Source organism: Lycium barbarum, chromosome 1 (assembly GCF_019175385.1).
Source record: "Lycium barbarum isolate Lr01 chromosome 1, ASM1917538v2, whole genome shotgun sequence".
Taxonomy (NCBI): domain Eukaryota; kingdom Viridiplantae; phylum Streptophyta; class Magnoliopsida; order Solanales; family Solanaceae; genus Lycium; species Lycium barbarum.
The window spans coordinates 153,745,539-153,763,829 of record NC_083337.1 but is presented as its reverse complement, the minus strand read 5'-3'; the positions used below and the strand labels follow the sequence as shown (position 1 = coordinate 153,763,829).

At 33.3% G+C, this 18,291-nt stretch overlaps 1 protein-coding gene and 1 long non-coding RNA gene across 2 annotated transcripts; one reads left to right on the top strand and one right to left on the bottom strand.

Moving 5' to 3' along the window:
* Positions 1 to 297: 297 nt before the first annotated feature.
* On the bottom strand, positions 298 to 1,829 carry LOC132645392 (uncharacterized). The gene is made up of 2 exons (XR_009584097.1): positions 1,689 to 1,829; positions 298 to 667 (listed from the first exon to the last, which is right to left on the bottom strand). It is a non-coding gene; the product is annotated as an uncharacterized LOC132645392 (long non-coding RNA).
* LOC132645384 (protein Brevis radix-like 2) lies at positions 661 to 6,874 on the top strand. The gene is made up of 6 exons (XM_060362351.1): positions 661 to 1,127; positions 1,224 to 1,397; positions 1,705 to 2,075; positions 4,964 to 5,099; positions 5,248 to 5,630; positions 6,482 to 6,874. Exons 2-6 carry the CDS (start codon positions 1,278 to 1,280, stop codon positions 6,558 to 6,560), a joined length of 1,089 nt encoding a protein of 362 aa, XP_060218334.1. The 5' UTR covers positions 661 to 1,127; positions 1,224 to 1,277; the 3' UTR covers positions 6,561 to 6,874.
* The last annotated feature ends 11,417 nt before the right edge of the window (positions 6,875 to 18,291 follow it).

The following is an 18,291-nucleotide window of genomic DNA, read 5'->3' as shown; positions in this document are numbered from 1 at the left end:
ATTAATACAATAATATCACACAAAATTAACCTTAGCGCTTTCAGCTAGTGGTAAGAAGGCACTGTGTGACGTATGGTCTAGATGCACATCATGGTTTCGATCTCCAACAAACGAAATCATGGTATTACACGGAGAAGAATAAATAGGATATATGAGTTTATTATTCACCAAGTTTTAATTTCAAACTCCAACAAACGAAGTCATGATATTATATGGAGAAGAATAAATAGGATAGATGGATTTATTATTCACCAAATTCCAAATCTTGCGTCAGTTATCCTTGAAAATCTCTCGATTAAAAAAAGATAAAGATACAAAAGCACTCGTTTTTTTTATGTATCAATCAAACATGAAAAATTAAATAGCTAATTCAAACAAATCAAATTGAAATTTAAAAAGTGAAAGTAAACAAAATCTTGAAATAGAAATTAATGTATGAATTAAAAACTAGAGATACAACATACTGTTGGCTCTCTCCCCATATTAAAAATATAGTTGTGCACACAGACTTGTCAGGGGGAGAAAGAGAAACAGCTGCAACTTGCCACAACCCTTGCTTTGATACTTGAGTTGGCCTCTATTGCATCGAAAACCCCACAAATCTCAGCAGCCTCTTCTCTCTCTTATGAGTTATTATGAGAGCTTCTCTCTCACTTTCAACCTGTAACTGCTCAAGTTCCACAGAGAGAGAAAATAGTGACTAACTAAATGAGCAGTAGAATAATACTAGTAGTAGTATATGTGAGTAATGAAAGCAAGCGAGTGAGATCCAGCTTTCTCTCGTGATCTCATCTATAATCGACCCGACCTAAGCCCTTATTCCCCGCCTTTTACGCCTCGGTCACTCCAACCCTCCTCACTATTCTACTCTTTCTTTTCACAAACCCAATCTCTCTTTCTTTTCCATTGCTTATTCGAATTCAGCTGTTGTTCTGAAGCCTAGCATTTGCATTTTGCTTGTTTGGTTTCAGATTTAAATCTGTCTTCAATGCTGTTTTTTTTTTTGAATTCTAACGTGTATTAATGCCACGGATTTTTAGGTTAAGTTAATGTCTAGTATATACCATTAGGCCTCTGCTGCACTCTGTTTGGCACGGGCTTGTCTTCTACTCTGCTTTGCTGGAAAGGTAAAATTTCTATCGTTGCTCCAGTGCTCAGTTCTAAGTGCTTAATTCTTAATTATGTGACAGTAACTTCAATTTTGTCATTCAATTTTCCAATAGGATATTTCTTCTCAGTGGGTATCTTGCTCGGAGATTAAGGCTATAAATTCAAGAATGTTGACTTGTATAGCATGTTCAAAGCAGCTCAATACTGGATCTCTACGTCAACCCGAAGAAGATGATACAGCTGCAACACCCAGCACAAAGCAAGCCATTAAAGCCCTTACTGCTCAGGTTCACTCTCCCGATTCTCTTTTTATCAACGAAAAAATAAAGAACTAATGGTCAAAAACACACCCGAACTATCAACTTTTTTGCGAGTTTCACAACCCAACTATCAGATATGAACACATCTCGAATCTGATTAGACCAACTATCACTATCTACTCAATTAGCTGTGTCTTAATACATAAATGGTGATAGTTCAGGATTCGCAAAAAAAGTGATTAGTTCAAAGTGTGTTTTTGAACATAATGTCAAAAATAAACTTAAATAAGCTGCGAAAGATGTTATTAAATCCAAAACCTTGTTTATTTTTCAGATCAAGGATATGGCCATTAAAGCATCAGGAGCATACAAGAACTGCAAACCATGTTCAGGTGGCTCAAATCACAACAACCAGAAACCTAGCTATGCTGATTCTGAAACTGGGTCTGTTTCCGAAAGATTTCATTACTCATATAAAAGGACTGGGAGTTCAAATTCAACACCAAGGAAAATGAAAGGGAGATTGAAAGTGTTGTCTAGTGGCGAAAGTACGCCGGTATCGGTTAGTGGCAGGAGTGAATCGGTTGTTGGTATGGAAGATGATGATGAGATTAAAGAATGGGTTGCTCAAGTGGAACCTGGTGTTTTAATTACGTTTGTTTCTTTACCTGAAGGTGGAAATGATCTGAAACGGATTAGATTCAGGTATTACATCTTTGCCATTTGTGTTCTCTTTTTCTCTGCTTTGATTTCATCTGTTCTTGTTTGTTTGCGAGTGGTTATTTTGAATTTTGTAGTTTTAAATTAAAGAGGGTTACAATGTAAGAAAATGTCATTTAATCTTGTGATTTTAAACACGAGGAAAGTTTGGAGTTAAAGAATTGCATATTTTTTTTTTTTAAACAGACTAAAAAGAAATAAAAGTTAAAAAAATTGAAACCGAGTTAGGACCATTTTCCTGTTTTTTTTTTTTTTTTTTCTGTGTGGCGCCGAATAACCAGACCTTTCGATGGGTCGTTTTTCTAGATGTGATTTTTAATTGTAGATTAATGTAGTTGTACTTAATTGACTTGTGTATGTCTACATACATTGTGCGGCACTATGCCAGAAATTATGGAGGGGACCAAGAGTGGGTCTTTACCAAGTCTTAAAATATCGGCTTGGTGACCTTACGTATTGAATCTCTCCAAGGTACAAAAGAAGCATATACAATACGGAAAAGGGCCAAAATTACCCCTAAATTTTGAGAAATAGTTCATCCATACCCTTCGTTATACTTTAGGGACAATTATACCATTACCGTTATACTATGAGGTTAATTATACTCTTATGTTTAACAGCTGCCACGTGACATCATCCCAGCCCTTCAAAATTATTTTCCCCTCAAATAATTTTTTATCCACTAAAATAACCCAACCCGATCTGATTTTTTTTTTTCTTTTCAGCCAAACTGATACGGACCCAACCCATTACCCCTTGGCTGGAAAAAAAAAATCGGGTCAGGTTAGGTTATTTTAGTGAGTAAAAAATTATTTGAGGGGAAAATAATTTTGAAGGGCTGGAATGATGCCACTTGGCAGCTGTTAGACATAAGGGTATAATTGACCCTAAAGTATAACGAAGGGTATGAATGAACTATTTCCCAAAGTTCGGGGGTAATTTTGGCCCTTTTCCGTATACAATATCCAGGCTTCCAAATCCTATTAGTAAGCATTAAAAATTAACATCCCTTTCCAGTCTTAATGGATGTCTTGCTTTAGTCATAGGTAAATCAAGCCTAATCATTCTTGTTTACTCATCCTCGAGCTTGGGGTTTCAACTTTCATGTTAACTGGCAGGGTTAAAGGGATAATTCCTTCTGGGTTGGCAGGGTTAAAGGGATAATTCCTTCTGGGTTGGCAGGGTTAAAGGGATAATTCCTTCTGGGTTGGCAGGGTTAAAGGGATGATTCCTTCTGGGTCGAGCTCGTCGCACAGGGCTTGCCTAGTGTGGGCTACCTCTCTTGTGTAATTTGCGAGCTATTGCGCAGGAGCTGGGTTTACCCTATGCGCACCCAAAGGGCAGCAGCTGCGGGTTCCCATGTCATAAAAAAAAAAGGGATGATTTAAAAAAAAAAGGATGATTTAATTGACTGGGAAAAAAATGATTTTCGTATATGATGTTAATGATTGTCTTATTTGAGTGCAACATAATTGGATCATATGCATCTAGTTTTAGGAGGGTTTCCTGTTCTAGTACTGGTGGGGTAACGGGGCATCCCTCTTACATAGCAAATTATTGAAGACTTGTACATATAACAGGGTAGAGCGAACCAGTTGTCTATTCCACATGGCTGCTCACCAGTCACTTTGTTCTAAAATCTAATACTGATGATCTTAATGAAAGCCATCATCTGACATTGACAGGAAAACACTCCTGGACATTTTTACCATATCAAATTCCTGCTGTCTCATTTCTATTATGCATGTGTGTTTAATGCTGCTGTGAAAAAAAAATGAACTAGTGGTTCTTGTGATAGATAACATGTGGTCTTTTCTTGTTTCTTTTCTCCTCAACTAAATGCTAAGCTATAATTCATAATCGGATTTTTCTGTTTGAGTATTTTGTTTCTTGACTTATCTGGATTGAAAGAAAGAATAGGAATCCCATCTTTCTCTTCTTTATTTTTGAATTTCGTCCATTTGATTTGACAAAATTTCAGCTAAAACCAATGCCCCCATTAATTATGAGCATGAATTTTCTTATTGTTTGTCACTATTTTAGTCCATTAATAAGTGAACTTTTAGATCTCAGTGGGAAAGCAAATAACATATAAGAAATTAATTTCATTCTGTTTGGAAATACATGGATTCATAGCTTTATCAGGGCATAACGTCAACGAAAACATTTCTGTTTCTGTTCTCATTTTTGCTACCAATTTTGTTAATGCAGAAAAGTATAACGTGAAAACGATAACGTCTTTTTCTCCTTTCTAGGTCGAATTGCAATTCGTGAGTATGTCAGTGTGGTTTTTCACCTTCTTCTTCACAGAATGCTTCTATTAATACCTGTAATTATACAAAGTTAACTAATTAGCTTCTGCTTATTGCAAGAGCTGCAACTGAAAAATTGTGTCTAACAAAATTGGTTGTGATGAATTAAAAGCACTGTGGTGGAGGAAAAAAATTAAAAGCATTGTGATCTTGCTCCACGTGTCCCAGCACTATTTTGCTAACTCTGCTATAGCTTCAACATTATAATCAATGCTACTCAGAGTTTTGGAATCTTCAATTGGAAAATCAGCTCGGTGAGATATTTCTTTGGTTCAGGATGAAACTTGATTGAAGTTGCAGACATGATTAGTTGTCTTTTTGAGCTGTCAACTCCCTTATGTCACTACTTTACTGACGACCGTCATTAGCCGAAGGAAGAAAGCAGTGATGTAACACTTTGCCTTTTCTATCCGAACTCTACTAGTCTTTCTCTTGAGCATTTTTTGTATGCATGGGTGACTGATCTTTTATGATTGAATACATCTTTCACCCTCCCACCCATCTTGGCCATAGTGGGTAAACTTGTTGAGAGTTTTAAAATGTTACTTATGTTTTTGTCAGCCGTGAGCTGTTTAACAAGTGGCAAGCTCAACGTTGGTGGGCTGAGAATTATGACAAGGTCATGGAACTATACAATGTCCGTAGGTTCAATCGACAAGCAGTACCATTGCCAATCCCTCCAAAGTCTGAAGATGAGGTGAGCCTTGTGGTTTAGTGGCAAAATGTCGCAACCAATCCTATTAAATTGCTTGGAGCAGCACTCTTGCCTTCTTGCTCTTTTGTATTGTAAGTACATGCATGTGCTGTATGTTTCTTAATCATTATGTGTACTCTTTTTGTTTCAGAACTTAAAGCTTGAATACGCTGAGAGTAGTCCTGTAACGCCTCCACTAACCAAAGAACGTCTCCCTAGTCACTTTCATCGTTCAACAGGGGCAGGCCAGTTGTCATCAGGCTCTCTTGAAAGAGATCCATCTTATTACGATGCAGGTGGTCTCACTTCGACCCCTAAGCTCTCCAGCATCAGTGCAACTAAAAGTGAGAGACCATCAATGGATGCTTCTGCATGGACTAGTTCTTCAAGGGAGGCTGATCGCTCAGGAGAACTGTCGGTTAGCAATGCCAGCGACGTTGAAACTGAATGGGTTGAAGAAGACGAGCCTGGAGTCTATATCACGATTCGAGCGTTGCCTGGTGGTACTCGAGAGCTTAGAAGAGTCCGGTTCAGGTTAGTAATTCTTTTATGCATGTTTCAGCTCCCAAGTTATAACAGGACAATATCAGAAGAATTTAATCTGTCTTTATAAAACCATTTTGCCTTTGCTGGCTTCTAAAACTTTTTCTGGAATTCTACAACAAAGCTCTTGTTCCTTAGTCATATTCTCAAACTGATTAAAATGGACATGGATATACTTATTTAAGAATGGAAGAAAAGAATCCTTGGTGTAGAATGAACAAGTGAAAGATTATTACTGTTAAATAAATCTGAATATAACGTGGTCACTGAGTTGAACCTCCAGTTATTTGGCCAGGATGAATAGGAAAGTGAAAGCAGTACTTGACCAACCAGTCCATCTTCTTCTGCATCTCCCTCTTCTCCTGTGTGGATGAGTTCTTCTCTAGTGAATGGCGGTGGGGATAGAGGGTCATGAATTGTTAATGTCATCCTATCTACTGAATCATTTAGTCTCAATACAGGAATGATATTTGTGTCTCATTGTTCTTTTACTGAAAACAATCCGATGGTTGAAATACGGTGGATTTGTTTTCATACCAGTACTAGTATATCAAGGTTGACATTCATCTGAATATTTAAATGGGGGCATTGCTTTTAATTGAGATCCTTTTAAACTCGGGAGTCATTCCTCTTCTACATTAACCTGTAAATCTGGTTACTGCTCCAATGATCCGTGAAAATGAATCTTCCTGATCTATTAGAAAATTGGAAACATACTTCTGAAAACACCTTAATGAAAGAAAGCTCAGCAGTAAAATCTTGTTTATAGTTGCATGTCACGATTGATAGATTGATTTACACTCTTCTCGCTTTTCCAATATGAAATGAATTTTTTTATGCAGTCGTGAGAAATTTGGAGAAATGCATGCCAGGTTGTGGTGGGAAGAGAACAGAGCCAGGATCCAAGAACAGTACTTATGATTTAGGACAGAGCCAGGATCCAAGAACAGTACTTATGATTTAGGACATAGTTTGGAGTTCTTTAATTTAAATTCATCCATAATTGGTATCTCAGCGCTCCTTTATTTGGCATCAATCCAAGTGCTACCCTTTGTTTTTTTTTCCCTCTTAAACTAGTTCTTAGGATTTTTCTGGCGGTTGAAAAGTTTCGAGACGAGGAGGTTTATTTGAGGGTGTGATGATGTGTAGTGATTGTTAATGAAGAAATATAGACAACTGTTGCGAATCAGATGAAACGTAGCTCGTGTTAATATATCCTAGCTACTTTGCCATGATTTATCAGACTGCATTTTCTTGTTTGTTTTGATTGAGATGGATTACAAGGATAATAATACCCACAGGCCAGAACCAACACGTTTGGGACTGGTTATTTTTCCTTTTCGAATGTGTTTATCAACTTCTTGGATGAGCGTTAGAAGTGGCAAAATCAATTTATTTTTACCATACAACCCTGATAAGTTAATGGTCAGCATGAAATAATTTAATTAAAAAACTTGGCATGAATAAAATAGAGGGAATACAAATAACTCAATTAGCTATGAACTTATGATTAGTACGGTAAAAACCCAAGGATGGCCAGTTGCGGTGACTCAATCATGATAACACCAGATACAAACCTGTGACCGAATAAGAAGCAATTCAAGATGTGACCGTTATAGAAGACTCCGAGATTCCTCTAGCTTTTATTAGGTTTTATTACCTTTTAATTACCTTTTATTGCAACATTAATATTGGTAATTAAGGGGACATAATTTGTGGATCATGCACCCCATAGCTCTAGTATAAGTAGAGGTTCTCATTCTATTGTAAATCATTAGAAATCACATAGCAGTACAACATACTTACTTTGTTCTCTATATTATGTTGTTTCGAATTCGAAGTGTTCTTAAAGATAGAGTGTTCAGCCGGAGTCATCCTCATTGAGAGATTCCTCCAGGTTCCAAAGGCCCAGACTTATTTTATTATATTCTTGCTTTATATTTACTGAGAAAATACTCAAAATACCCCTCAACGTTTGGCCCAAATTCCAACTACACACCAAACCTTTGCGGGGTCCTATTACCACCCTAGTCATTTTAAAAGTGGAATATATTGGTCCCTAAATGCTGAGGTGTCAAAGAGAGTGTATTCATTCTCTCTTAGAGAGTGAGAGACAAAAATAGTTTATTAAAATTTTATTTTTAAAAATATTTTTGTTTAATATTAATTTTCTGATTTCTTTAATTCTTTCTCTTTTTTTTTTTTTTTCATTTTCTCTCTCGTATTTCTTCTTCTCTTCAATAGGTCATCGGATTTAGGTTGCCGGAAATTTTTCCGGCGAACTCCATTTTTCTCATAATAACAAATAAAATCGAAACAAGAAAGTTCAGAATTGTAGTGTTCAGAATAATCAAAAATCAAAACCCAAAAAAATTCCAAGTGCAAACTTTATCTTGTAAACATCTCCTTGAATTGGCTCCATCAATGGCGTTAATTCGCCTACTGAGTTCTCCATCTCTGTTTTCCTCTTCCACCACCCAATCACCCACTTTATTTCCCCTCCACCATCAACCTACAAGTCCCATTTTATTATCCCCTTCCGCCATTCTTTTCATACTCCTAGTAGTACTAGTAGTAATATTGTAACTTATTCTGATGAATCTTATAGATCTCATTTTTCTTCAATGTACTCTTATTTTTTCCCTAATTCATCACAGCAAGTTCAAAATTTTACTAACCCCAGATCCCAAAACTTAACTTTTGAGCCTCCCAACTTGGAAACAAATTTGGGTATTGGTAAAAATGAAACTTTGAAGAATGATTCACATGATAAAGTTGAAATCTTGAAGAACCCCTCAGTAGTAGCACCAATATCTTCATCTGATTTGAATCAAGAATCATCAAATGTGAAAAATCAGACCCAAAGTAAAGATTTTGATGATAAAAATGAAGTCTTGAAAAACTCCTTGAAGCCTAATGTAAATGTGACAACACCAGTATCTTCATCTTCATTTGTAAAAAAATTAGATGTGTCGGCAAAGAAGAAAGATGAAGATTTGGTTAAGATGAAAGAGGGTGGTGTTCCAGCGGAATAAGGTGGAAGAGAAAGGAAAGAAATAGAATAATAAATAAATAAATAAGGGAAAGAATAAGAAAAAAAATGAAAAATAAATGTTTTAATTTAAATTAACACGTGTCAGGGCGCGTGCACTACACCAACCATCACATATGTGGGTGTGGCTTTTTAAGGGTGGGTATATTGCATATTGGACTGCCACATCAGCAAAAAAGGGGCATTTTAATACTGAAAAAAATTGTCCAGGGGGATAATAGGACCAACGCAAAGGTTAGGTGTGTAGTTGAGATTTTGGTCAAACGTTGGGGGTATTTTGAGTATTTACTCATATTTACTTGATTTCATTACTAATTGCTATTATTTTCTACTTATAAAAAATCAATTCGTGTATCCTTTAAACCACTAACAAATTCAACTGTATCTTTTTTTGGGGTAAACAAGTAGTTAATTGAAGAGATGGTCAAACAAGGTATGAAATAATCAAGATTAACAAATTCGAACACAATTACATTGAGCATACATATTAAGCTTTTTATTTTTTATTTTAAATACTGGATTTATTTTGAAGGAACTTTTCAAAAGCTTTTTCAACCAAATCCCAGTACATAATTTTTCCAATATTTTCCACAAAAAAAAATGAAAATATTTTCTATGTCAGCATTTTTTTTGTTTTTTCATCCGGTGTCCGTTATCCGTATTGGAGCCTGACTATATCCAGATTCGCGCCCCATAGGGCTTCATTCGGAGGGAAAGCGATTCCTACCAAGGATTTTTCTGTACCCATGGCTCGAACCCAAGACCTTTGGTTAAGGAAGGACCTGCCTCATCCACTGCACCATATCCTTTGGTGGTCTATGTGGGCATTTAATTGAGAGAAGTTCTGAATTTAAGTAACAGTCATCATATCATATATACTATTCTAAAAGTGGGAAACTCTTAGTTGCAAGTTGAATTACGATAATATTCTTAAAAAATTAAACGACCAATTTGCTCTCTACCCAAAAGTAAATTAGTTTCAACGGAACAAGAGTCAATCCCACTTTACCCCACTCCCTCACCCCCCACCCCCAACATTTTAGACTTGGGAAACGATACCCCTCCACATATTGAGTGGAGGGGTAACCTCCTTACGTAATATTTTCCTGTGAGAATTTTCTTTTTTTTGAATAAAAGTCTTTTTTCCTTTACTTTTTAGAATTAAAAACCATAAATATATAACTCTTATTATTGTCCAATTCACCTATTGCATTGAAAATAATGTACTTTGTTTAGGATATAATTTTAGAACACACATAAATAAATTAATACTTTACATGACAACAATTCCTTCATCTAAAAATAAAATAAAATTCCTTCATCTAAATATACTCCCTCTGGATAAAAAAGAGTGTCCATTAAGTCATTTGTACACCCTTAAGAAAATACTAACTCCTAGAAAGAAAAAAAGGTAATTTGACTAAACTGCCCCTCATTAAATAGGTATTGATCACATAACACTTAATAGGGAGGAATCTGAAAAAACAAGGTTATTTCTTTTTTTATTTGATACGTGGACACTCTTTTTGACCCAAAAAAACAAGGTTAAATGAACACTCTTTTTGATCCGGAGGGAGTATTTTATAAGAATTTCTAAAATTTCTCATAAGGTTGACTAATTCTTGCATATTTTCTTGAATTCTGTATGTATAATAATTTTTTCTCTATAGCAAAAATTTTAGCAGTGCTCTCAAAATAATAGAAAACTTTTACAATTTTTGCAGCAAGGCGAAACTAAAATATTATTTTGCATGAACATATTATATTTCCCCTTTTAATAAAATGTCATATTAAGTCTGAGAGACATAAAAAACAATGGCGGATGATAGAGGGTTCAATATTTTTAAAGAAGTGCGCAGTAAAAGTTTCTGACAAATGGTTCATAAAGGTAATTTAAACTATCGTCAAAAATTAAAAATAATAATATATTAATACAATGGTCATTGATATGTTGTTTTTGAAGAAAAGTTAAATACGGGAAAACAAATAGCGTCAAAAATATTTCCTCCAATAAAAAAAATTATTTTGACCTTTTACCTTTTTCTTTTTTAGGTGATAGTTACTCAAACTTTTAAGTCAAAGGAGATTACAGTTCTCATTTAATATGTACAGAAAGTAACGTTTCCCAACCCTCAAATGTTAGGGGTAAAGTGGGATGGAATCCCGGAACAATGCACTGAAAATGATGTTGATTAGTAACTGAATCATAAGGCTTCACATCTAGGAGAACGTCAACATATACACATTTCAAAAGTATAATTTTCACGAGTCTAATTTAGTTATGAGCAGCTAGAATAGAAAATAAGAATATTATGCATCATGCATCATTGGGGCATACTCTGTGATAATATGACCGATGAATGATATTCCCTCCGTTCACTTTTATTTGTTCATTATATTAAAAATAAATTTTTACATACTTATTCACTTTAGCATATTAAGAGAAGGATAATTTTTTTTTTTCTTATTTTATCCTTACATTAATTACTCATTTCCTATGCATACTATACACCAATTAATATGAGTATAATAGTAAAATATATACTTCATTTATTAATTTTTAATGAGCGTGCAAAGTCAAAAGTAGACAAGTAAAAGTGAAAGGAGGGAGTATAGTTTGCCCAGCCAACACCGGGGTAGAGGTGAGGCTCACCAAATCTAAACCCGTCCATTTATATTCAATCCGTTTTTTACCCGTATTGAAGCTCAACTTGTTTTTATTCATCCGCTCAAATCCGATTCAACCCTCTTATTTTTCACCACTAAGTATTCACAATCTTTTTTCAAGTACGGAATTTGTACGTATTTGAGAGCAACGTGTCGAGAAGAGGATGATAAAGTCATCGAAGCCTTCAACAGGTATCTTTTTCTTTTTATTAAATTATAGAGCAAGGTTCGAGTACCACCTAGGCCAAACTCTAACAAAATTCATGTTACATGTTCATGATCATTATGTATAACTTTTTTTAGAAAAAAAGAAACTAAACTAAATTTAGTTTGAAATAAATGTTATTTACCAAATCAAGAAAATTCTAAAACAAGATACTACTATAACATTCTGGTGCATATTCAAAAATGATTTTTGTCTAATATTTTATGGGAAAATGGTGATTTTAGTCCCTGTGTTATTGCGTAATTCCTATTTTAGTCCCCGTGTTAGTAGACTTAGCATATTTAACTTTGAATTAAACAAGGTGAGTGATTTTGGTCCAATTTCTAATGGGACTTGACAGAGCTAAACAGACCATTGCTGCTACCAAGGGTGCTTTAGGAGTTTACTTCTCCAGTTTTAATTACACGAAACATTCTTTCATGCAGAGAATTGGTTATTACATGTTGATACCACATGGCTGAAATTTTGTAATAAACAATTCCAAGATTAAAAAAAAATCCAAAGTGCAGAGCACATTCAAGACAATGGCTTCTCCTTTCTCTATCAGAAGATGCTTCTCACTTAGAATGTAGAGCTCTTCAAGCTAAAACTGATGAATCCTAGAATATGATCTCAGTGCAAAATTTATGTCGGAGCTCATAAGGCGAGTTTACTTTTGCTTCGATTTTTGAGTTCTCGGCTCAATTTTCCCCAATATTTCGAGCTAGGACTTTTATGCTTCTTTCTATCCCTTATCAATCTTGCGTTCGATTCGAGGTTCAGCTTTCGGTCTTATTTTCTGTAAATCACTTGCATTTTTCTACAAGATTTTATTGTACTAATAAGAATAGACTGCATGGAGACAAATTGAGAGCTTTCAACATACCTACTTGATTTAATCTATCTTCTCCCCCACTAACAACATGCGTTTCAGCGTTGATTTTTCTTTTAAAGTTGAGCTCCTTCTTGTTGTTTTAGTACCGGGGAATTCCATATGAAGAAAAATAGAAAAGGCAATTGAATGTAAGAAAATCAGCGTCCTATTGTTTCTGAAAATTTCTCTTTGTAAGTTTTTTTTTTTTTTTTTTTGAAGTATTATGTGCTTTGAAAAAGCTTTCATTGTGAATTAAGAATAGGAATACATCCCACAGTGAGCTTTACTTTTTATAAGAATAACAGTGGTTTTGAAAATTTATTTTAGTGTAATTTATGATTTTAACTGTAAATCTAAATTACCGGGGGATTTTAGGATTCAGAAAATTTATATATTTTTTTGATTTCCTGTTACCAACGAGAGAAGGGAAGGTTTATTATTTTTGTTTTTGCAACACATATATGGAGAAAATCTGAAAATGGGTTTCGTCGTATAAAGGTCTTAGTAAAAGGACAAACATGTGTTTTTTCTCCTCTCTCTTTTCTTGGAAGCGTCTTACGTTGAAACATGAGAAATATCCAATTTGGCCCTTGAGCAGTTAGCAGCCCGTTTGTTTTGTCAAGTTCCATTAGAGTTTGGACTAAAATCACTCATCTTATTTAATTCAAGGTTAAATATGCTATGTCCACTAACACGGGGACCAAAATAGGAATTATGCAATAACACAGGGACTAGAATCACCATTTCCCCAATATTTTATTTACTTTATTTTATACGACACTCTTGTTTCTTAATTATTCTCAATGGTTTTAATAAGTATTCCTTAGAGAGGCAATGTCGGATGAGACACTATTTGACCTTCTTTCAGGAGTTGTAGATAGCATCACCTTTAGCTGGTAGCTCGTAAAGAAGGTAACCCCTATCAACGTATATAGTTGAGGTCAAACCGTCAAAACGAGGGTTTACCCGCAACTTCTGTCCACGAATCCTCTTTCTCTTGGTTTTTTATATTTCAAATTAGTTTAAGGCCCCGTTTGTCCATAGATATAAAAAAAAAATCACTTTGTTTTGGAATTTTGGAGTTGGAGTTGGAGTTGTGTTTGACCATAGTTTTTGAAATTGTAACTTTTGGTGAAATGTAATTATAAAAAAGTGATTTTTTTAAAAAAAATAAGTTTTTTAAGTTTTTGGTATTCCGGAATACAACTTCAAGTAGTATTCGGAATTTTCATGGCCAAACGCTGATTTCGGAAAAAAGTGAAAAAAACTTCCGAAAAAAAGTGAATAATTTTTATGGCCAAACGGCACCTAAGTCTCTTTATTTCACTTGATCAAGAAGGGGAGCATTTTGGAGTTGGAACAACAAAATAATGTTTACTTCTTTGTTGCCTGAAACTGAAGTGATGCTTTTATACTAGCCTGTCAGCAGAAAAATCACTTAAATGGAGAACAATTCAATTCTTATTATGAAATATTAGAATAATATGGTGGATGTCCAACTCCTAAAGATTTAACTCCCACAACTCTTCTCCATGATGTATAGTTAATCCTCCACTACTTCCTCACCATTATGTGGTTATTACTCCCACGCCTCCATGATCTCCCCCATAGCTATCCCATGATATCAATTGGTAAATGTCAATCTTTAAGACATCCTTTGTAACTCTACCTCTATGTAATAGTATAAATAGAGGTATATGATGTGATATGAAGACATACTTGAAAACACTTGTACACACTTGATACTTGGAAGAAATAAGAACCTCTCTTGTCTCTCTTTATCTCTCTAATTATGTTGCTTTCATCCTTTAATATTGTTATTCTTTTAGTTTGATTTTACAACACGTTATCAGCACGATTCATCTCTACTCTCTACTTTCAATTTATCCAGATGAATGGATCACATATGAAGCAAAGCAAGGAAAGAGGAAGGCCAACGGGCTTGATGCTAACACAGAGATACGTTTGCCATATTTCTATACTCAATTTATGTTTTATCAAAATTAATCTATTTGAGATAGTAACTCTTTTTCCGTGGATTTTGTAAAGCCATATATCAGATCTGGACATGTACTATGTCACTTTATGAAATGGTGGCACGAGTCTCTCATCGCTTTGGGCAACCATGAATTAACAGAGAGCTTCAACGTTATGCAATTGACTTCGGAACATAATGAGGCAATCATTTCCAACTTGTCCTCAAAATTGGTAACATGTATTGCTATTCTAATTTTTTAATCTAGTTTTTGCAGGAACTGTTCAAGAAATTTTATTACCGTTAGTTCGAGTAAGCCTCTAAAACTATTTACACCGTTAGTTCGAGTTTTGTTTCCCTCCAGGTATGTCATGTTTTTAATTAGTTGTTAAGGTTGAGTCCGGCGCCAAAATGACACCTTTTTTGACCTTGAAGACAAAAATGGTATGTCTTTTTTTTTTTATACCAAAAGGGGCATTTCGTTGGTTATCCAACGAAATGTTAACCCATTTAACATTTTCCGTCAAATGTATCAAATGTTAAAAAAAAAAAATAAAAAAATAAATTGCATTTCGTTACATACCTGGCGAAATGCAATTTTTTTTTTTTAAACATTTGACACCAAAATGTCAGCTGGTGTCAAATGTAAAAAAAAAAAAAAAAATGCATTTCGTTACTTACCTAGCGAAATACAATTTTTTTTTTGTATTTCGCTAGGTTACTTGCGAAATGTAATTAATTTTTTTCCTTTTTAAAAAAAAAAAATCCACTTTTTCGTGTTTTTCTTTTTAAGTTTTCTAAAATAAAATTATGAAAATATAAATTTTTTAGGACACAAAAAAATCAATTTTCCTGATTTGTTGTTTCAGATATTTTAATTAATTAAGAAAATCCAATTTTTCATTTCTTTTCAAAAAGCAGGTTTAAAAATGAGATTCATTTTTTCTAATTCTAAAAAAAACCATTTTCCAGATTTAAAAAAAAAATTGTCAATAATAAAATTTCGTAATTTACATATTTCTTTAAAAAAAAAAATTGTGTGGAAACTTTAGGTTTAAGTGTTTTTATTTTTTAAGATTTTGATTTAAGCGTGTTATTTTTTTTAATCAAGACATAACTTTATTTTGAATATAAATCTAATTCAATTAGATAAAAACATAGTTAAAAGATATAGGAGAAAGAATAGTTGTAAATTGGTGAAACTTTAAACAGTCATAACTTTGCGCTCGGATATCCGATTTATGCAATTTTTTTTTGATGTTGCATATTTTTTCGAGATCTAGCAGTGCAAACCGCCATAAGGCGGTTTGGCCGGGCCGATTTTCTAGAAAATCTCTTTTTTCCCTTCCAATTTTAATTTTCCCCCAAATTGACGGGAAATTTTCAGTTTTCTTTACTTATAATATGATGATGCGCAATAGACTTCAACATAAAAATTTCGGAGTAATGTAGCTGTGAATGTCAATTTCACTTATGTGGTTTCAATTTTTGAAAATAAAGCTGACTAATTTTCTCGACATATAAAGTTCTAAAATAACCTTACAAAAATATAGCACTTAAACCTAAAGTTTCCAAAACTAGTGCAGTAAAATACTGCTTTATACAAAAAATAATCTGTAACGTGTTTTTTTTTAAGTTTCCTAAAATAAAATTTTTTACTGCAATTTTATTCTACTAGAGAAATACAAAAAAAATAAAAAAATTGCATTGCATTTCGCCATGTATATAACGAAATGCAGTGCTATTTTTTTTTTTTTTTGTATTTCGCTAGGTTTTAAAAAAAAAAAATTGCATTGCATTTCGCCATGTATATAACGAAATGCAATGCAATTTTTTTTTTAAAACCTAGCGAAATACAAAAAAAATAAAAAATAAAAATTGCATTGCATTTCGTTATATACATGGCGAAATGCAATGCAATTTTTTTTTTTTTTGTATTTCTCTAGTAGAATAAAATTGCAGTAAAAAAATTATATTTTCATAATTTTATTTTAGGAAACTTAAAAAAAAACACGTTACAGATTATTTTTTGTATAAAGTAGTATTTTACTGCAGTAGTTTTGGAAACTTTAGGTTTAAGTGCTATATTATTGTAAGGTTATTTTAGAACTTTATATGTCGAGAAAATTAGCCAGCTTTATTTTCAAAAATTGAAACCACATAGTGAAATTGACATTCACAGCTACATTACTCCGAAATTTTTATGTTGAAGTCTATTGCGCATCATCATATTATAAGTAAAGAAAACTGAAAATTTCCCGCCAATTTGGGGGAAAATTAAAATTAGAAGGGAAAAAAGAGGTTTTCTAGAAAATCGGCCCGGCCAAACCGCCTTACGGCAGTTTGCACTGCTAGATCTCGGAAAAATATGCAAAATCAAAAAAACAATTGCATAAATTGGATATCCGAGCGCAAGTTATGACTGTTTAAAGTTTCACCAATTTACAACTACTCTTTCACCAATTTACAACTACTCTTTCTCCTATATCTTTTAACTATGTTTTTATCTAATTGAATTAGATTTATATTCAAAATAAAGTTATGTCTTGATTAAAAAAATAACACGCTTAAATCAAAATCTTAAAAAATAAAAACACTTAAACCTAAAGTTTCCACACAATTTTTTTTTTTTTAAAATATGTAAATTACGGAATTTTATTATTGGCAATTTTTTTTTAAATCTGGAAAATGGTTTTTTTTTAGAATCAGAAAAAATGAATCTCATTTTTAAACCTGCTTTTTGAAAAGAAATGAAAAATTGGATTTTTTAATTAATTAAAATATCTGAAACCACAAATCAGGAAAATTGATTTTTTTGTGTCCTAAAAAATTTATATTTTCATAATTTTATTTTAGGAAACTTAAAAAGAAAAACACGAAAAAGTGGATTTTTTTTTAAAAAAGGAAAAAAATTAATTACATTTCGCAAGTAATCTAGCGAAATACAAAAAAAAAAATTGTATTTCGCTAGGTAAGTAACGAAATGCATTTTTTTTTTTTTTACATTTGACACCAGCTGACATTTTGGTGTCAAATGTTTTAAAAAAAAAATTGCATTTCGCCAGGTATGTAACGAAATGCAATTTTTATTTTTTTTTAACATTTGATACATTTGACGGAAAATGTTAAATGGGTTAACATTTCGTTGGATAACCAACGAAATGCCCCTTTTGGTATAAAAAAAAGAAGACATACCATTTTTATCTTGAAGATCAAAAAAGGTGCCATTTTGGCGCCAGAGTCTGTTAAGGTTCGTTATGGTGGGAGATTCATTACGTTTGCCTATTGACCACTTCATGGAATTGTACATTTTGTGATCTCTTTTATTTGTTTTGACAAAATTTATTGCCGGGATGTAGTGCTTTTCACTGTTTAAGCCAAAGATATTTGTAACACATGAATTTACAAATGAAATATTGGAGTACAATTGGTCAATGTCTCTGTTTATCCTAACTATTAAAAAGAGCCTTACTTATGAGGTATGTATAATTTGAAAGGTCACCCAAATGAGGTATGTACACATAACGTACGTTGTAATTATGTTTTAACAATTAAATATTACTCCTTCTGCGACGGTTTCGTCTTTATAAACTTATTGTCTTAGTTGCTTTGTATACAGGTCAGGATGGAAATCGTTTTTCATATTTGATAAATCGATCTGCCATTAAAAAAAATAAAAATTCCTTGCTAAATTTGGCACTCAATGGACACACAAGAAACAATGTTCGTATGCAGTTGGTAGTAAGTCGAGTGCAACCACTACAAGTGCAAGGCTTCGATCTAAATTGAAGTTCATCTTCTGGTGTATCAATAAGTTGGTGACTCAATTCAAAAGTTTTAATGCACAAAATATTATGCCATTGGTTGAGGGTAAGATGG